The sequence below is a fragment of the Microcebus murinus genome, chromosome 5 (genome assembly GCF_040939455.1).
Source record: "Microcebus murinus isolate Inina chromosome 5, M.murinus_Inina_mat1.0, whole genome shotgun sequence".
NCBI lineage: Eukaryota > Metazoa > Chordata > Mammalia > Primates > Cheirogaleidae > Microcebus > Microcebus murinus.
In genome coordinates, this window is record NC_134108.1 from 50,043,217 (window position 1) to 50,061,834 (window position 18,618).

The following is an 18,618-nucleotide window of genomic DNA, read 5'->3' on the forward strand; positions in this document are numbered from 1 at the left end:
ACTGATATTAATCATTGTAACCTCCCCAAGTATATAACAGGGTTTTAGATACTCTCAGTGCAAAAATGCTTAGATCTTTCTTAACAGCACATTTCAAATCTCAATAAATTTTGCTTTATATACATTCACAAAACACATCACATTGTTATTTTTAAAACATGCTAGAGGACACAGAAACTAATAGAATTCTTTCAATTAGATTGAAATACTAAAAGTTACCGACTAAATTATAGCACAACAACCACCTAGGTTGTACTGGTCTAAATTACTTTTCTCTTTATAGCTGATTATCTCACTCAAAGTTTAATTCTTTCTTTCCCACCTGAACAAAGCAAAACACAACCATGAAATGGCGATGTACAGGTTTTTGTTACTGTTGTCTCAGCCTATAACTTGAAAATATATTAACTAAAAAAACAACTAAAGATTCCTTAAATTAAAAAGGCTCAGGAAATTTAAAAATAGAGATTAAAATGAAAAGGAAAGTAGGCTGATATTATTTAATTTGGAGCTTAGGAACACTGTCAAATTTTGCTTCCGAAAAAACACTCACAGAGAAGGTCCTTTTCAAAGGCTTAAACACCAGTGGCATTTCTGATGAGAGGACAGAACAAGCTTGCAAATTTTAATAGCAACTACACTTCTAAATTGAATTCCCAATACACTGACTTTTTAAAAGGAGGATATCAATTAACGGTTACCCAATTTTAGAGAATAAAAATGGCCATTTGACTATATCACCAAGGTTTTTAAAAAAATTTTAAATAGCTTTGTGCCCTAAGGTTGAGAAAAATGAAGGAACCTTTAGCTTACAACCCAGTGCAAAGGTTTAAACTGAAAGTTGAAGAAAGCAAACAGTAAAGGCTTGTGGTTGAGTTATAATTTGTTGTTTTTATATTACAGAATGTTTTTTGCCCTATCAGAGTAAATTAACTTGGAGAAGCTATGACTAATTAATAAAGCAGGAGTCACTTGGTGTAGCTGGGTGCCAACGTATACTCTTTTGATCTTGTCCCCGTACTTGTCCGGCTTTGCCGGGGAACAGTAATTTTACAGTATAAGTGAACAGAAGACAATTGGCCACACATTCTTGGAGAGCGGCTTTTTCAGCACCCAGCATTTCATTACCACCAGGAACAAAAGAGAAGGGTACAGATTACCAATAAGGGTAGTCTGCTAATACAGAGAGTGGAGACATTTCATTAGCATTAAAGAGAAAAGATTTTTTTATGACCTAGAGTTGCTTTCCATTATGATTCACTTAAGTAAAAAAGAAAAAAAAAATCTAATGGTTAATTTACATGTGTAAGTGCTCGAGTCTCAGTCATCCACTGATTGGTACAGTGCCATATAATGAGTGACAAACATAAGCATGCATTATCAGTAATTAGTATTAGCACAAAAATAAGCATCTATTTTTTATTAGCAGTTTTTAATAGCCTTCTTGCTTTATAAAAATGGTTAAAACTATTTTTTAAATGATATTGGTAGCTTATGGAGGAGAATTTCACATGAGATTCTGCTCATCAGAATTCTTTTTTTTTTTTTTTTTGGATCATATTAGTAAAACATCTATTCAATGTCCCTAAAAAGAGACATGAAGAAATACTATTTTTTTAAAAAAATCCATTTTCCTCAGTATTCTGATGTCTTCAGAATCATAAACAGTTTAACAAGTAACATAAATATTCAAAGAGGACATAATGAAGGCCCTAAAGAAAACTTTGAAGATAAGCTATTCTCTTATTTCACCAACTATAACACATAGAAAGCAACCTATTTAGACACATTTCTCAACCCAAAATAAGAATAATGTACCCAATACCTCAGGTAAAGCTGAAATGCTACGCTTAGTAAAGATGATCAAGCTCATGAAGAATACATTCTGCAAGTATAATCTGAATGTTATCAAAACATAATCTTAAAAATTCCTTAAATTCAAGAGCACAAAAAAGAAAGCGCATATCCTTGTTTTTAAGCAGCAATAATTCCCATTCATCTCCCTAGTAAAATAAATATTATATTAATTAACACCACCTAAAGGCCAATAATAATGAGCTAAAAATCAAGGCTACTAATATGATTCAATTTTAGAAGTGAAGTGATTGTAGACATACTGTTGTTAAGAATAAAGTGCCTAAAAAAATCTTTTCTAATAAATCAGCAAGTATTGTACTAGGATTAATTAATAGGCTAAGGACAGCTTTTAGGCTCTATCATTAAAACATCTACCAAAACCCCATCCAGCTCTAGAGCCATAAATTTAAACATATAATACAAGACTTTGTATACCAAGGAATAAGTATAGCATAGCTGTTACTAGTAAATAAGAGAATTGATCCTGGATTTAAACTGTTAAATTACCAGCTGTGTGACCTTGGTCAAGTGATTTAACCTCGCCAACTATCAATTTCTTCATCAATTTCTTCATCAATTTCTATCATAATGAAAGCAGTGATAAAACCTACCTTGCAAATTGTTATGAGACATGTAGTAAAGAAATGTTAACTATAACTATTACCTACATGTGGTATGCATGCTAGTATAATTCCATATTTTTAATGTATAGGTATATAGAATTTAAGCTGTAGCTGGAATGATATATAACATTGTACAATAATTAAGAACATAGGCAGGCCGTGCACGGTGGCTCACGCCTGTAATCCTAGCACTCTGGGAAGCCAGGCAGGAGGATCGATCAAGGTCAGGAGTTCGAAACCAGCCTGAGCAAAAGCGAGACCCTGTCTCTACTAAAAATAGAAAAAAATTAATTGGAAAACTAAAAATATATAGAAAAAAAATTAGCCGGGCATGGTGGCACATGCCTGTAGTCCTAGCTACTCGGGAGGCTGAGGCAGGAGGATCGCTTGACCCCAGGAGTTTGAGGTTGCTGTGAGCTAGGCTGACACCATTGCACTCTAGCCTGGGCAACAGAGTAAGACTCTGTCTCAAAAAATAAATAAATAAATAAAAGAACATAGGCACATAGAAGAGTACTCAATAAATAGTAGCTAATATTACAGAATATGCGTAATAAATGGAATGTAAACAGTCCGATAAATGGGCACCTCAGACAGTTCATATAAGATGGATTTAACTAGTAAGTAAACAAACACAGGGGAAAAAATCAACTATATTATTTCCTAAAGGAATACAAATTAAAAAAAAATACCATTTTCATCTGTTAAATGAGACCAAAAAATTTACATAAGTCAGAATGCAAACAGGAAAAAATGTGGGTATATTATACCTTGGGTTACGTAAATGCTGATTTTGCTTGAGAAATGCTTTTATATTTAAAGAGAGTAGGACTTAAGAGTGGAATTACTTCAGTAATTATCATTTGGTACTAGGATTCATTCATTTATTCATTCACTCATTCATTCTCAGGCACTGTTTAGGAGCCTTGAAGATACATCAATTAACAAAGATTCATGCCTTCAAGTCTATATTCTGTGGAGGAACATAAATAAATAATAAACATAATAAATAAGTAAATTATATAAAGTGCTAGAAGGTGATATATGTTATGGAAAAAAGGAAGGTGTAGGCATTGTAAGTGTGGGGGTCCATGGCAAACTGCAATTTTGAATAGTGTGCTAGGATAGCCCTTGTTAAGAAGGAGATAACTGAGCAAAGATCTGAAGACATGAGGGAGTTACTGTTATGGATATGTGGGGTGCAGTGGGAACAACACAGCAAAGGTTGCTACCTACATATTTATAGAATACCACACCCAAACGGCTCAAGCCTGTGGTCAAAGATAAGAACTTATGTAATCCTAGCACTCTGGGAGGCTGAGGCAGCAGGATCACTCAAGGTCAGGAGTTCAAAACCAGCCTGAGCAAGAGCGAGATCCCATCTCTACTAAAAATAGACGGAAATTAATTGGCCAACTAAAAATATACAGAAAAAATTAGCCAGGCATGGTGGCGCATGCCTGTAGTCCCAGCTACTCGGGAGGCTGAGGCAGAAGGATTGCTTGAGCCCAGGAGTTTGAGGTTGCTGTGAGCTAGGCTGACGCCATGGCACTCTAGCCAGGGCAACAAACAGTGAGACCCTGTCTCAAAAAAATAAAATAAAATAAATTAAGAACTTCAAGGCCTCTCTCCCGCCTGGGACACTGGGCTGCCCACTTTCACTTAAAGGGAACATTCAGGCATTTGACCACCATACTAAAGTGACCCACACCCTACTCCCCTATATATATATATATATATATATATATATATATATATATATTGCTAGTTGCCAGGCTCTCTCTCTCTCTGCCTGACTCTTTCTTCCCGCTTCAGTTGACTCAGAGATGGAAGACTGACCGTGAGATTCATTGCTCCCCCCTTGCCCAGCATCTGTAAATAATAAATCTTAGAACTTCTTTTTTCTTTTGAGACAGAGTCTCACTCTGTCTCTCTGGGTAGAGTGCACTGATGTCATCATAGCTCACTGCAACCTCCAGCTCTCAAGTGATTCTCCTGCTTCAGCCTCCCGAGTAGCTGGGACTACAGGCGTGCACCACTATGCCTGGCTAATTTTTCTAGTTTTACTACAGACAGGGTCTCACTCTTGCTCAGGCAGGTTTCGAACTCCTAAGTTCAAGCGATTCTCCCACCTCAGCCTCTCAGAGTGCTAGGATTACGGGCGTGAGCCACCGCACTGGGCCTGAACTTATTTTCTATTGTGTTGGTGTATTTGCACCTTCCAAATGAAGAACCAGGGGCTGCGCTAGACTGGGTTTTCCCTGGGAGGCCAAGGAGAACACAAGCCTGCACTCCCAGTGCCAGAGCCATGTTCAGGCAGGCATAAACTGGACACGGGTCAGACAAGAGCCACAAGGGCATCTGCCAGTATAAATAAGTTCCCTGCAAGGGCCCCCTGGTCATGGGTCAAACAACTAGGCATGAGGCCATCAGCCAGATAAAAGAAGTATCCCATGAAAAGCACACTGTAAACCCACATGTCCAGCTCCCTAGCATTTCCTGTTAGGCCAGAGTCGTAGCTGCTATGACAATGAAATCCTAATTTAACTGGGAGCTTTCAGAACAAAGGGAGACTGATCTGTGCAGAGGGAACACCCAGTGCAAAGGCTTTGCCTGTTTGTTCCAAATTGTGTAGATATTAGGGATCAGAGTTCTGGTACAGTAACATCTTAGGGTATCCTATTATACCACTAAATTTTAGAGAAGGGGATGAATAGAGATTTGGACTTATGATAATCCAATTTGTGGGTACCAGAGGAGCTTCTGTAAGACCAGTAGGAGACAGGACACTGAAACAAGGAAATCCAGGCTCTGCTCAGAGATCACCTCTTCCTAGGGAACACACTCTTGTGAACATAAATTCTCACTTTCCTGGCTCTTCTCAACACTAGATATATGCAGCTATTGGCCTTTTCTTTCACATAGCGGTAAACTTCAAGGTTCAAGTTTGGAATTTGTAAAGAAACTAAAAAAGCAAGTTATTAACATTTTTCATTCTAGGACATTCAGGCCAACCCTGCTCAAGGGAATAGGGCCTCCCATGTTGTCAATTCTTTTTTTTATTATTATTATTTGTTTGTTTGTTTTTAAGAGGCTGGAGTGCAGTGGCATGATCACAACTCACTGTAACCTTGAACTCCTGGGCTAAATCAATCCTTCCACCTCAGCCTCCCCAGCAGGTTGGACTACAGGTGTACACCACCACACCTGGCTAATATTTGTTTTTTGTAGAGATAGGGTCTCATTATGTTGCCTTGGCTGGTCTCAAACTTCTGGCCTCAAGCAATCCTCCCACCTGGGCCTCCCAAAGTGCTGGGATTACAGTTTGAGCGACAGTGCCCAGCCTACACTGTCAATGTTAACATACTAGAATGCTACACTAAAATTTGGGATCAAACAAAAACAATTTGGTATTCATCTCTGTACATATTTTCTCCAGAGCCCTGCTGGGAAAGAATTATTTGGTATAACATGCAACTGTGGTTCCCTAACCTATAAAGAAAATGGGATTAGGAACGGTAGGGAACAAAGAGCAAGGCTGAATGTGTAAAAGATAAGGTCAGAGAGGAAGCAGAAGGGTTTGAGCAAGGGAAATGACACTATCTTACCTACTGTTATATTTCCCCCTTAGAGCACAGCCCTTTCAAGTTGGGTTTCCTGTCACCTATAGCCAAAAGCATTCCTAGTAGATACCTCATCTTTGCTCCTCTTGTCTTAAGTTCATCAATTCTTCTTCCATTGGAGGTAACAGATTTTATATGAAAGAAAGTGTCATTCCCTCACAGTACTTCTTACCAATGTTTATGCTGTCTTACAGGTCATGGGGAAAATCTCTCTTGGTGAACAAGATAGGAACAAAACACAAGTTGAATAGTTCCATTCTCATCAAGACTGTATGCAAGAAATAAGCACAGGAGATCCAGCTTTAAAAAAGAGATTTACAGGCCGGGCGCGGTGGCTCACGCCTGTAATCCTAGCACTTTGGGAGGCCGAGGCGGGCGGATCGCTCAAGGTCAGGAGTTCGAAACCAGCCTGAGCGAGACCTCGTCTCTACCAAAAATAGAAAGAAATTAATTGACCAACTAAAAATATATATACAAAAAATTAGCCGGGCATGGTGGCGCATGCCTGTAGTCCCAGCTACTTGGGAGGCTAAGGCAGTAGGATCGCTGAGCCCAGGAGATTGAGGTTGCTGTGAGCCAGGCTGACGCCATGGCACTCACTCTAGCCTGGGCAACAAAGTGAGACTCTGTCTCAAAAAAAAAAGAGATTTACTTGAGACTCCAGCATGGGGTCAGCACTGATGGCACCTCATGGGAGCTGGAGCCAGGGATTGGTTTGGGATTAGAGGTAGCTCTGGAGAACTCAGCAGCTGTCTAGGAAGCACCCTAGTACTCCTCCCCTTAAAGGGATTCAGTTACTTTCTATGTCTCTTTGTTCCTGTCTCATTACTAAGCAGGAACTTCCCTCTGTGCCATTTAGCTCAAATTCATGAGAGAGGATGTGATTGGCCCATTCGCCAGGCCACACCACTCAAATCCAAGGTTGCTGACAAGCTGATAGACTAATTACTCATAGATCAGATGTCCAGGCATGGTCTGTTTAGTTATGGGACAGACAGGGTCCTACAATATGGAATAAAGCTCTTAAAGGCAAGAGGGATGAATGAGCAAATACATGAATAAACATCAAACCAAGTCTGGATGGAGCAGGTGGTAACAGGTATCTCCACCACATCTGCTTTCTCTCTGTTCACAAGAGACACTTTATAAGGGCCTATCTCCCCTTGCTCTCTCTCCTTTTTTTCCCTTGTAGCTACAAGGTAGAAACACGTGATTTCTTTTATGAACAATATATTTTTTTAATTTTTTGTTAAGACAGGGTCTTGCTATGTTGCACAGGCTGGTCTTGAACTCCTGGCCTCCAGCGATCCTTTCCCCTCAGTTTCCCAAAGTGCTAGGATTAAAGGCGTGAGCCACTGTGCCCATCCTCAATATGTAATTTGAAAAGTCCTTTTTGCTGCCTGTGTTTCTTTTGCAAGACTCAGCCCATTTGGAATATCAGTATCCTGATAGTTGTTTTTGTTTCCTCCTTCCCATCCATATATCCACCTTTTGAAATCTGAACCCAATGGAGTACGCCCAGTACCACCAGACAGCTTTTTGTTAGGACTTGATTATCAAGGTGGCATTATGACTTTGGTGAGCCCTAGGCATTTTTATTTTGATGTGCCTCTTCCTAAATTTAAAAAAATAAAATAAAATTACAACCATGTTGGTATAAAGACAAGCATAATACAGAATAGACAGAAACAGGCTGGATTCATTATTGATATATTCATTTAATTTTTTAAATATTTTTGTGAGCCCCTAAAAGTATCACGAGTCCTAGGCACTGTGCCCAATGGGTAAGCTGGCCCTGCTTGCTCTGTGTCTTCTTCAAGATTGCATGCTTTGCACAGCTAGATTTTCAGAGCTTCCTAACCTTCCCAGTCTGCCCTTTCAATGGCCTTCACACCACGAAAACATGCCAATCATTCCTCTGAATATCTTGAAATTTACATGTTTAAAGTTAAGGGTAATGATTTTTACATAATACCTAGGGAATTCTGAAGCCTTTAGAATTCTCATCTCTATGTGGTGATAATAACTGTTGGCCAGGCACGGCTTGTAATCCTAGCACTCTGGGAGGCCGAGGCGGGCAGATTGCTTGAGGTCAGGAGTTCGAAACCAGCCTAAGCAAGAGCGAGACCCCGTCTCTACTATAAATAGGAAGAAATTAATTGACCAACTAAAATATATATAGTAAAACTTAGCTGGGCATATGGCGCATGCCTATAGTCCCAGCTACTTAGAAGGCTGAGGCAGCAGGATTGCCTGAGCCCAGGAGTTTGAGGTTGCTGTGAGCTAGGCTGACACCACGGCACTCACTGTAGCCTGGGCAACAAAGCAAGACTCTGTCTCAAAATTTAATAATAATAATAATAATTATAACTGTTTTATAGGATTAAATGAAGTAAAGATGTAAAAACATGTTGTAAAGCATGAATCATTTTACAAAGCCTGAGTATTAATATACCTTCTTAAAAATGTAATTTAGTTCCTTAATCAAAATTTAACTATGCCAATTCAATTTTATTTAGAGATATTTTGGTTAAAAGACAGCTAGTAATGGAAAATCAAGAAAAATGGCCCTTATTGATTCATCACTGACTTTTATTTTTGACAGCAGCATAACTGTTAAATGGTGCTATTTTCAGAACAACTAAATGAGGCCCTTCTCATTTGGCAATACATTGATTCACTTAGTATGCCCCTTCAGAGGGAGGAGAGCATCTGTTCTTTTCCATAATCCTTTCTTTGGAAGACCTTTTTAGCTCTACAATACAAAGGGTGAACATCAGGCTGTCTTAATAAGACTGAAGAGAGAAAGAAGCAAAGATCCCTCCTCCTCAGATGGTTTAACACAACAGCATCCCTGGTGAAAAGTCTTCCTTCCCCTCTATCATAAATTGAGACTGTCATTAGCTCTATGTATGAGTTGCTGAAGGAGACTCATTATGCATGTTTTGGGATAAAGTCATCCTGACCACATCATCTTCCCACTAATCCAGGTTTTAAAACATAGAAGAACAAGAAATAACTCACTACCAATTTAAATACTTAATGTTAGAGAATCGTAAAACTAGAAGAAAATTTAAAAGTTCAACTAAGGCAATTCCCTCCCTTTATCACAGATATGTATGTTGTGAGGTTTAAATGAGATGTATGACTCACTTGCTCTTTATATAACACTTTTAAAAATACTCAAACATCTCAAAGACATTATTGTATAATTATTTCATTATCTCTGTGGTATAAGGGAAATGTAGAATCATCAACCAGAATTTAGAGGTTGGCAAACTTTTCCTGTAAAAGACTGAATAGTAAATATTTTAGGCTTTGCAAGCCACATTTGGTCTCTATTGTACTTTCTTTTTCTTCTTCTCCTTTCAACTGTCTTTAAAAAGATAAAAACTCTTCTTTTATTATTAACCATACAAAAGCAGATGAGTCAGATTCGCCCTGTGCAGGTCATGGTTTGCCAACTCCTGAACCAGATAGTAAAATTAAAGCAGTAAGAGATAATTTGTCAAATTCATTCATAAAACAATGATAAAAACCATCAGCAAAACTGAAATCTTCACATTTCATTCAATATATCATTCTACATTTATGAAAAAATCTCTACTTTACCTGAAATTCATCAAAACACAAGAGACATGCTTCTTCGCTGATTTCTTCAGCTATGGGAGCTATTGGGTCATATGATTTAGCCATTAATCCTGGTTTCCTTTTTGGCAAACTTAGTTTAAGACGATGTATTCCTTAAATGGATGAAATTGAACACAGACCAAATATTATATTATATTTTAGACAACTATAACATTTTTTTTTTTTTTTTTTGAGACAGAGTCTCACTTTGTTACCCAGGCTAGAGTGAGTGCCGTGGCGTCAGCCTAGCTCACAGCAACCTCAAACTCCTGGGCTCAAGCGATTCTGCTGCCTCAGCCTCCCGAGTAGCTGGGACCACAGGCATGTGCCACCATGCCCGGCTAATTTTTTCTATATATATTAGTTGGCCAATTAATTTCTTTCTGTTTATAGTAGAGACGGGGTCTCGCTCTTGCTCAGGCTGGTTTCGAACTCCTGACCTTGAGCAATCCGCCCGCCTCGGCCTCCCAGAGAGCTAGGATTACAGGCGTGAGCCACCACGCCCGGCCACACAACTATAACATTTTTAAATCTCTAAATAAAACTTCAGTGTGGCTATAAAAATTAAGTTTAAATTCCATGTACAATCAAACTTGATTATTGAAATTGGTTGTATTTTTTCTACCTTAAAATAAGTTGTTCAGGCCTGGCATGGTGGCTCACGCCTGTAATCCTAGCACTCTGGGAGACTGAGGCAGGTGGATCATTTGAGCTTACGAGTTCAAGACCAGCCTGAGCAAGAGAGAGACCCCGTCTCTACTAAAAAAATAGAAAGAAATTAACTGGACAACTAAAAATATATATAGAGAGAAAAAATAAGCTGTGCATGGTAGCATATGCCTGTAGTTCCAGCCACTCGGAAGGCTGAGGCAGTAGGATTGCTTGAGCCCAGGAGTTTGAGGTTGCTGTGAGCTAGGCTGACGCCACAGCACTCTAGCCTGGGCAACAGAGTGAGACTCTGTCTCAAAAAAAATAAATAAATAAAAAATAAGTTGTTCAAATATTACTATACTCTTATAGGTATAAGGAAGCCTCAAGATTATTCCATCTCCACTCCTTAATCACTGCAGAGATGACAAGCTAAAGGATAGGTGACTAGATGTGATCCTGCCCAAGCAGTGTATGCTATTAGCATATCTAATCACAATGTTCCCTTGTCTCTAGCCTAATACACTAAAGTCGGTCCACTTCATTCATTATGTGTGTGTTAAATGCTGAAAGTATTAGAGGAAAACACAAGGTTCCTGCCCTAGGGAGGTTTCAGTATAGCTGGCAGACAAATCATGCAAAAGTAAAATAACATAAGAACACTAGCAAAGCAATAAAGCTTACATACAAATACAAACGGAATGCCTACATGCTAACACAGAGTAAAGGACCTAATCAAAAATAACTATTTGAAACAGGTAATTTTTTTTTTTTTTTTTTGAGACAGAGTCTCACTTTGTTGTCTGGGCTAGAGTACCGTGGTGTCAGCCTAGCTCACAGCAACCTCAAACTCCTGGGCTCAAGCAATCCTCCTGCCTCAGGCTCCCAAGTAGCTGGGACTACAGGCATGTGCCACCATGCCTGGCTAAATTTTTTTTGTTATATATGTATTTTTTAGTTGTCCAGCTAATTTCTTTCTATTTTTTAAGTAGAGATGGGGTCTCACTCTTGCTCATGCTAGTCTCAAATTCCTGAGCTCAAATGATCCTCCCGCCTCAGCCTCCCAGAGTGTTAGGATTGTAGGTGTGAGCCACCACGCCTGGCCCAAAACAGGTACATTTTTAACATTTTTTATCAACCCTTAGTAGAAACAGAAAATGCCTGACCTTCATATAGTAACCTCTGTTCCCAGATTTGGAAGTAATGAATTCGTGTTAAGGACCAACTCTAGACACATTCTTAACTATTTCATTATAGCACAAAACAAATGAAACCAAATAAAATTTTACATCAAGCAAAAATCTAATTTTTAAAAAAGATTATATTGCTCCTAAACTCAGCTGAAGAAAAAGAAAATATAGGCCGGGCTCGGTGGCTAACGCCTATAATCCTAGCACTCATGGAGGTCGAGGCGGGCGGATTGCTCAAGGTCAGGAGTTCAAAACCAGCCTGAGCAAGAGCGAGACCCTGTCTCTACTATAAATAGAAAGAAATTAATTGGCCAACTAATATATATAGAAAAAATTAGCCGGGCATGGTGGTGCATGCCTGTAGTCCCAGCTACTCGGGAGACTGAGGCAGCAGGATTGCTTGAGCCCAGGAGTTTGAGGTTACTGTGAGCAAGGCTGACGCCATGGCACTCACTCTAGCCTGGGCAACAAAGTGAGACTCTGTCTCAAAAAAAAAAAAAAAAAAAAAAGAAAAGAAAATACAAGATTATATGTTCATTCAATGAAGAAAACTATTTTATAGTGTTTGCCCACTGAAAAATCACTTCTTTCAGATGATTCACTTACTTTTGTGCACATCTAGCATGAAACCATGAAAATGAACCCGTTTTTTCCTCTTCACTGCCACATAAGCATAAAACATGTCCATCACCATTGTTTTTCCTGTACCTTAAAAATAAAAAAAAAGAATACTATTAAATAGTATGTACTGATTGCTGTAATGATTGTTCATTAGCTTTGAGATAATGAAACCACACTCTCCCACTGGAAAGCTGAAGACTATGTTACTTTTTTAGAAAGGGGTGTTTATATGTTAAACTAGCTAAAAATAAAATGTGGATAGTACTCTTTTCTGTTAAAATCTTGTTTTTAGGTAATACAACATTTAGTTACAGAGGCTATTTTCTCTCAGAGAACTATGTTCATACACTGGTAAGATGTACAAGATTATTTATTCTTCAGTCTTCTAAAAGATTCTAGTATAAATAAAATAACTTAATTAATTAAATAAATATGTATTGGATCATTACTATGCATGAGGAACTGTCTTGGCACTATGGGAAAATTCAAGATAATAAATAAGAAAATTAAGAGAACAGTGAAAAATAAAGATTAGTATCTAACATAAATACTGAAAATGAATCATATATATACATTAGAGCTGGAGAATTGCCAATTATAACACTTTCATCTTTTTAAAAGCTGAGAATGTAGGTCTTTCAAAATGAGGCCTACTTGATGAAATTCTGATATAGCCAATCCCTATAATTAAATTATCTAAATTTCAACCTGAAATTTTTCATCACTACAATTACATTAGTACAGTAGTCTCCCCCACCCCCACCCCCGTAGCCAAGGTTTCAGTTACCTGAGGTTCATGGTCAACCAGTCCAAAAATATTAAACAGGCCAGATATGGTAGCTCACGCCTATAAACCTAGCACTCTGGGAGGCCAAGGTGGGAGGATCCCTTGAGCTCAGGAGTTCAAGACCAGCCTGAGCAATAGCAAGACCCCATCTCTTCTAAAAATAGAAAAAATTAGCTGGGCATGGTGGTGTGCATCTGTAGTTGCAACTACTTGGGAGGCTGAGGCAGGAGTATTGCTTGAGCCCAGGAATTTGAGGTTGCTATGAGCTAGGCTAATGCCATGGCACTCTAGCCCAGGCAACAGAGCGAGACACTGTCTCAAAAAAAAAAAAAAGGGGGCCGGGTGTGGTGGCTTATACCTGTAATCCTAGCACTCTGGGAGGCCAAGGCAGAAGGATCATTCAAGGTCAAGAATTTGAAACCAGCCTGAGCAAGAGCAAGACCCCATCCCTACTAAAAATAGAAAGACATTAATTGGACAACTAAAAATATATAGAAAAAAATTAGTCGGGCATGGTGGTACATGCTTGTCTCAGCTACTTGGGAGGCTGAGGCAGAAGGATTGCTTGAGCCCAGGAGTTTGAGGTTGCTGTGAGCTAGGTTGATGCCATGGCACTCACTCTAGCCTGGGCAACAAAGTGAGACTCTGTCTCAAAAAAAAAAAAAAAAAGAATGAAGCTAACCATAAATAAAAACAGAACTAGGGGTGGGGCGGGAAAAAAAAAAAAACAGAACTAAAAGATGATGGAGCAGGGGAAGGGATTGGAATAAATCAAGCTGGCATGCAAGTAACCCTTGGCAAAATAAAATTCAACATAGTTTAAAGAAGATAACTGAATATAGACCCTCAACAAGTTAATAGTCACAGTAACCAGTAGATAATCAAAAATGAGAAAAAGCAGGAAATTCAGAAATTCTAAAATTCAATTTTTTTTTTTGAGGCAAAGTCTCACTCTGTTGCCCCGGCTAGAGTGCAGTAGTGTCATCACAGCTCACAGCAACCTCAAACTCCTGGGCTTGAGCGATCCCCCTGCCTCAGCCTCCTGAGTAGCTGAGACTACAGGTGTGCGCCTTGAAACCCGGTTCATTTTTCTATTTTTAGTAGAGATGGGGTCTCACTCTTGCTGAGACTGGTCTCGTACTCCTGACCTCACACAATTCTCCTGCCTCAGCCTCCCAGAGTGCTGGAATACAGCCGTGAGTTTCCTACCCTGGGTCATGTTCAAAAATGTTTTAAAGCCATTGAACCAGTTTGTAATCTTTGGGAGAGCAAACGCTGTGTCTGTTTTTTTTTTTTTTTTTATTCAACATCACATCTCCAGAAACACCATACTATCTCGCACCAGGCATGTGCTCAATAAACTTGTCAAATGAATTGAAGAACAGGACAGAAGACGTTGAGAAAAAGTGAGGAAAAAAAATCAATACTAAATTTTACCTACTTCACAATTTTGCTTTGATGTCTACAGAATCATAAATAAAATGTTTTATTTTTCTCTAGAGAGGATGCTTACCAGGGGATTAATTTGTAAAACCTAAAACTCCTTAAGTTCTCACATTCCAGCCCATAATTAGGAAGCCAAAAATGACTACTCGAGAGAACCCCCCCGGGAGTCCCTTTTCACAGCTGTCCCCCAGCAGAAGAAGGTGGAAGTGGGGTCCTCTGTCCCTGCATCCAAGGCTAACAGAACTGTTTCCATACTCCTACTCTTAAAACCAGCCTACCTTTCCACTGGCAAAACTAGAGCCTCGTGTCAATGTGAACCAGGTGAGGTTAAACCAGGAGGCAGCAGAAAAGGGACTTACAAACAAAATGTACTTTTATTATCTTCTAATGTACCAGAGAAATCATTAGCCCTGCAATCACTGCTGCACCTGCCAGGCAAGAGCTGAAGCTATGCTGTAAAAAAGTCCGCTGTGTGGTAAGAATGAAGCCACAAAATCCTACTTCCACAGCTTTTGGCTTCCGAAGAGGTGCTAAACATTTCATTAATGAAAACATTTTGTTTTAAGATTGAACCATGATGATAATCCCTCCAATTTGCATAACAACTCTGCTGGGGTTCCCTGGATTTGGGGTCCATCTGAGTCAATCATCTCAACACATCTATGAAGAAAGAGAGGAAGTGGGTGTGGCAGAGCCCAGACAGTGTGCAGGAATGAGGAGTGGGAAGGGGGTGCTATGAAGCAGACATCTTCTTGCCCATCAAGTCTCCTTAAAATGTCATACCTGTTTTCCAAGTCCAAAAAAAAGGAAAATGATAACGAATAAGGGCTTAGGGTGGCATTTTGAGGCTATTCTCTCACAGAGCCCCCCAAAATGAGAACTTTTATTACCTATTTTGTAAGTATTCTAAGCTGATTACAGCCACCAAAATGTTCATCTCACTTCCCATTTCAGAATTCTTTTCTCTTCTCCTCTCTATATTACAAAGATTTTTCCAACCAAAGGTAGCCACACACCAGGCTATATGAATGTCCCATATTATCACATCCTTTCTAATCCTTTCAAGCATTCAGATGAATAACTTGTATTATACCTCCCTTTAATTAGTTAGAATATTTTCCAAACTAAAATCCAACAACTTTCATAGGTTTGGGTTTTTTTTTTTTAAAGTTCTTTTGCAGAAGTAGAAGCACTTGTGCTTTATTAACCATCTCCATTTATGGTTAAGTGGTTAAGATAACAGGAGGAACAAAGATGTTGATTTTAGCAATGACTGAATACAAAAGTGAAGGTACTGGAAGTAAGTGTTCTCAGGAGACACAGAATAAGAGCTAATGGGATGAGATACACTAGTGGTGTCCAAAGGTGCAGGCACAATACACTGAGCAAGCATCTGGTATAAATTACTTTCTAAATAAGAAGAAAGTATACATTGGTCTGAAAACAGTCAATAAACTAACAAAAAGAATAGTTTGAGCTTCTTTAACATTTTTTAAATCTGTAATTTTTAAGAACTTAAAAATTTTTAAGGGGCAATCTATTGTTCACTTTTTATTAGATTATTTAAATCTATAAATGTAAAACAGGTGTTTAAAGGCATTAGCAAACAAATCAGAAAAAGGAGGAGGAGAAAAGAACAGTTTTACCTTTAAAACTCGTTTTTCTTTTTCTTGCCCTAAAAATTTTACTAAGAAAATATGCCCTGCTACCACTCCCTCTTAACAAAAATGTGGTATGGCTGTAGGGGAGCCTAAAGTGTGTATATTAGTCTAGGTTCAAAATTGATCTCGTTATGTGCAAATGTGAGTTTTGACTATGCCAATAAAATAAATAATTGATAAGCGAGAAGGAAATAAAGCCAAGTGAAGTGGGAGCCACCTTCATGACACCAGTGAATGTGAGTAACCAGGGAGAGTCTTAGGACCAGAAGGAAAAGATTTGTTGGAAGGAAACAGAAACCAGAAAACAGAAGATTTCAGCAAGAATGAGGTCAAGGAAGACTTCATGAGCAAGACATTAAATGATTAGGAAAATCTAGAAAGTAAGTGACTGCTCAGAAGGTTTCTAACAAAATATGAGTCTTTGTGCTCAATGCATAGAATTGGGAGACCAAGGAAATGCTACCACTCATGCATTAAGAATATCTACTATCGGGCCCAGCACGGTGGCTCACGCCTGTAATCCTAGCACTCTGGGAAGTCGAGGCGGGAGGATCACTCAAGGTCAGGAGTTCCAGACCGGCACTCGCAAGAGCAAGACTCTCGTCTCTACTAAAAAATAGAAAGAAATTAATTGGCCAACTAAAAATATATTTAAAAAATTAGCTGGGCATGGTGGCACATGCCTGTAGTCCCAGCTACTCGGGAGGCTGAGGCAGCAGGATTGCTTGAGCGCAGGAGCTTGAGGTTGCTGTGAGCTAGGCTGACGCCACGGCACTCTAGCCCGGGTAACAGAGTCAGACTCTGTCTAAAAAAAAAAAAAAAAAAAAAAAAAGAACATCTACTATCGACTAAATGAAAGCTAATAATAACTAAATTATTAATCTAAGGGCTTAGATTATGAGTAGAAATATTAGTGAGAAGTAAAGTTAAAAATATAGCTTATTTTTTAGAGTATTAAGCTGAGTCAAATAGTACTGAGTATTGAGATCCTGATTTATCTAAAAACCTGTCTATAGATGATGTCCTTCCCTAAGATCAATTCACTTTACACATTAGATAATGTTTGCACCCTAACATGGTAACTAATTCTGCCTTAAACTACAGCCACACCCTAGGAGAAGTAAAAGAGAAGGCTGAGGTAACTGCACTCTGTCCCCTTCTCTCTGTCATGCTTTACCTAGCCTCGTCCTAGTCCCTGGCTGGCAGTGGACTGAAGGATGGGAATGGAAGTTGTCCCTCACTGAGCAAAAACTGGGAAACTTAACGTTTAGCCAACCCAAAACTTATTTTAACACACTTACCAACATCTCCATAAACATACAGCCCCCTTGGAGGTTTGCTCCTTGAAAAAAGCTGCAAATGAAGAACAAATTATAAGTCTCTACCATACACGTAATTTAAATATAATCATATATGGAGTGTTCCTAACTGTGCTGCAGACAGGACTAAAAGGGTATATTATACATAAAAAGTAAGAAAAAAACTTAATGTAAAAGGCTGTAAAGCTAGAATATCATGCACCCCTGAAAAGGAAGTTCTGACATATGCTAAAATATAAATTGAACCTTGGGGACATTAAGGTAGGTGAAATAAGCCAGTCACAAAAATACAAATACTGTATGATTCCACTTATATAAGGTACATAGAGTAGTGAAAAATTATAGAGGCAGAAAGTAGAAAAAGTAGTTGCCGGGGCTGGGGGTGGGAGGAATGGAGAGTCATTGTTTAATGGGCATAGGGTTTCAGCTTTTCAAAATGAAGAGTTCTGGAGATAAATAGTAGTGATGGTTGTACAACATTATGAACGTATTTAATACCACTGAACTGTACACTTAAAATAGTTAAGACGGTAAACCTTAATGTGTGTTTTACCACTGTAAAAAATTGGGAAAAATAAAAGGCCGTGAAGCCCCACTTTGGGTTCAGTACAGGAGGCAGTAAATGTAACAGCCCAGAGGAAGGGCTCCAAAGTCACACAACTTGAATTTAAATTTATATCCCCTCTACCATTTACTAGCCATGTAATCTTCCCCTTTGTTCCCAGATGGGGTCCCTAAACAATGATAGCCAGATCCATTCTCAGTAAGTAAGAGAATAGAAGAATTTTTCTGGATAGCCGGGCACAGTGGCATATGCTTATGGTCCCAGCTACTCAGGAGGCTGAGGCAGAAGCATCGCTTGAGCCCAAGAGTTTGAGGCCAGCCTGGGCAACATAGCAAGACCCTGTCTCTAAAAACTTTTTTTTTTTTTAAAGGAATTTTTCTAGAGAAGCTGAATGATTTCCAGAACAAAAGCCCATAAGGCACTTAATGTCTGTGCTTCTCCCAAGGAAAACACCTGGATCCCAACCAAACCACCTTCTGGTAAACCACACCAGTCAACAAATCACTTAAAATGGAGCTTTAAATCAGCTTGTTAGTACCTTAGAAAACTAAAATGTGTTGCCAGCCAAGAATCAATAGAAATTTGAAAAAAAATTCCAAGGTGAAAGAAAGTCTTAGATCAGAGCAAACATACAGAGGGGAAAAAAAA

At 38.8% G+C, this 18,618-nt stretch overlaps 1 protein-coding gene across 2 annotated transcripts in view; it reads right to left on the bottom strand.

Moving 5' to 3' along the window:
• AFG1L (AFG1 like ATPase) overlaps positions 1–18,618 on the bottom strand; it is a 182,149-nt gene that overhangs the window by 122,302 nt on the left and 41,229 nt on the right. For both annotated transcript variants that reach the window (XM_076003078.1, XM_076003079.1), the window contains exons 3-5: positions 17,388–17,439; positions 12,178–12,279; positions 9,716–9,846 (exon numbers count right to left, since the gene is read on the bottom strand). In XM_076003078.1, the coding sequence (XP_075859193.1) occupies positions 9,716–9,846; positions 12,178–12,279; positions 17,388–17,439 (285 nt within the window). The remainder of the gene's footprint in view (positions 1–9,715; positions 9,847–12,177; positions 12,280–17,387; positions 17,440–18,618) is intronic.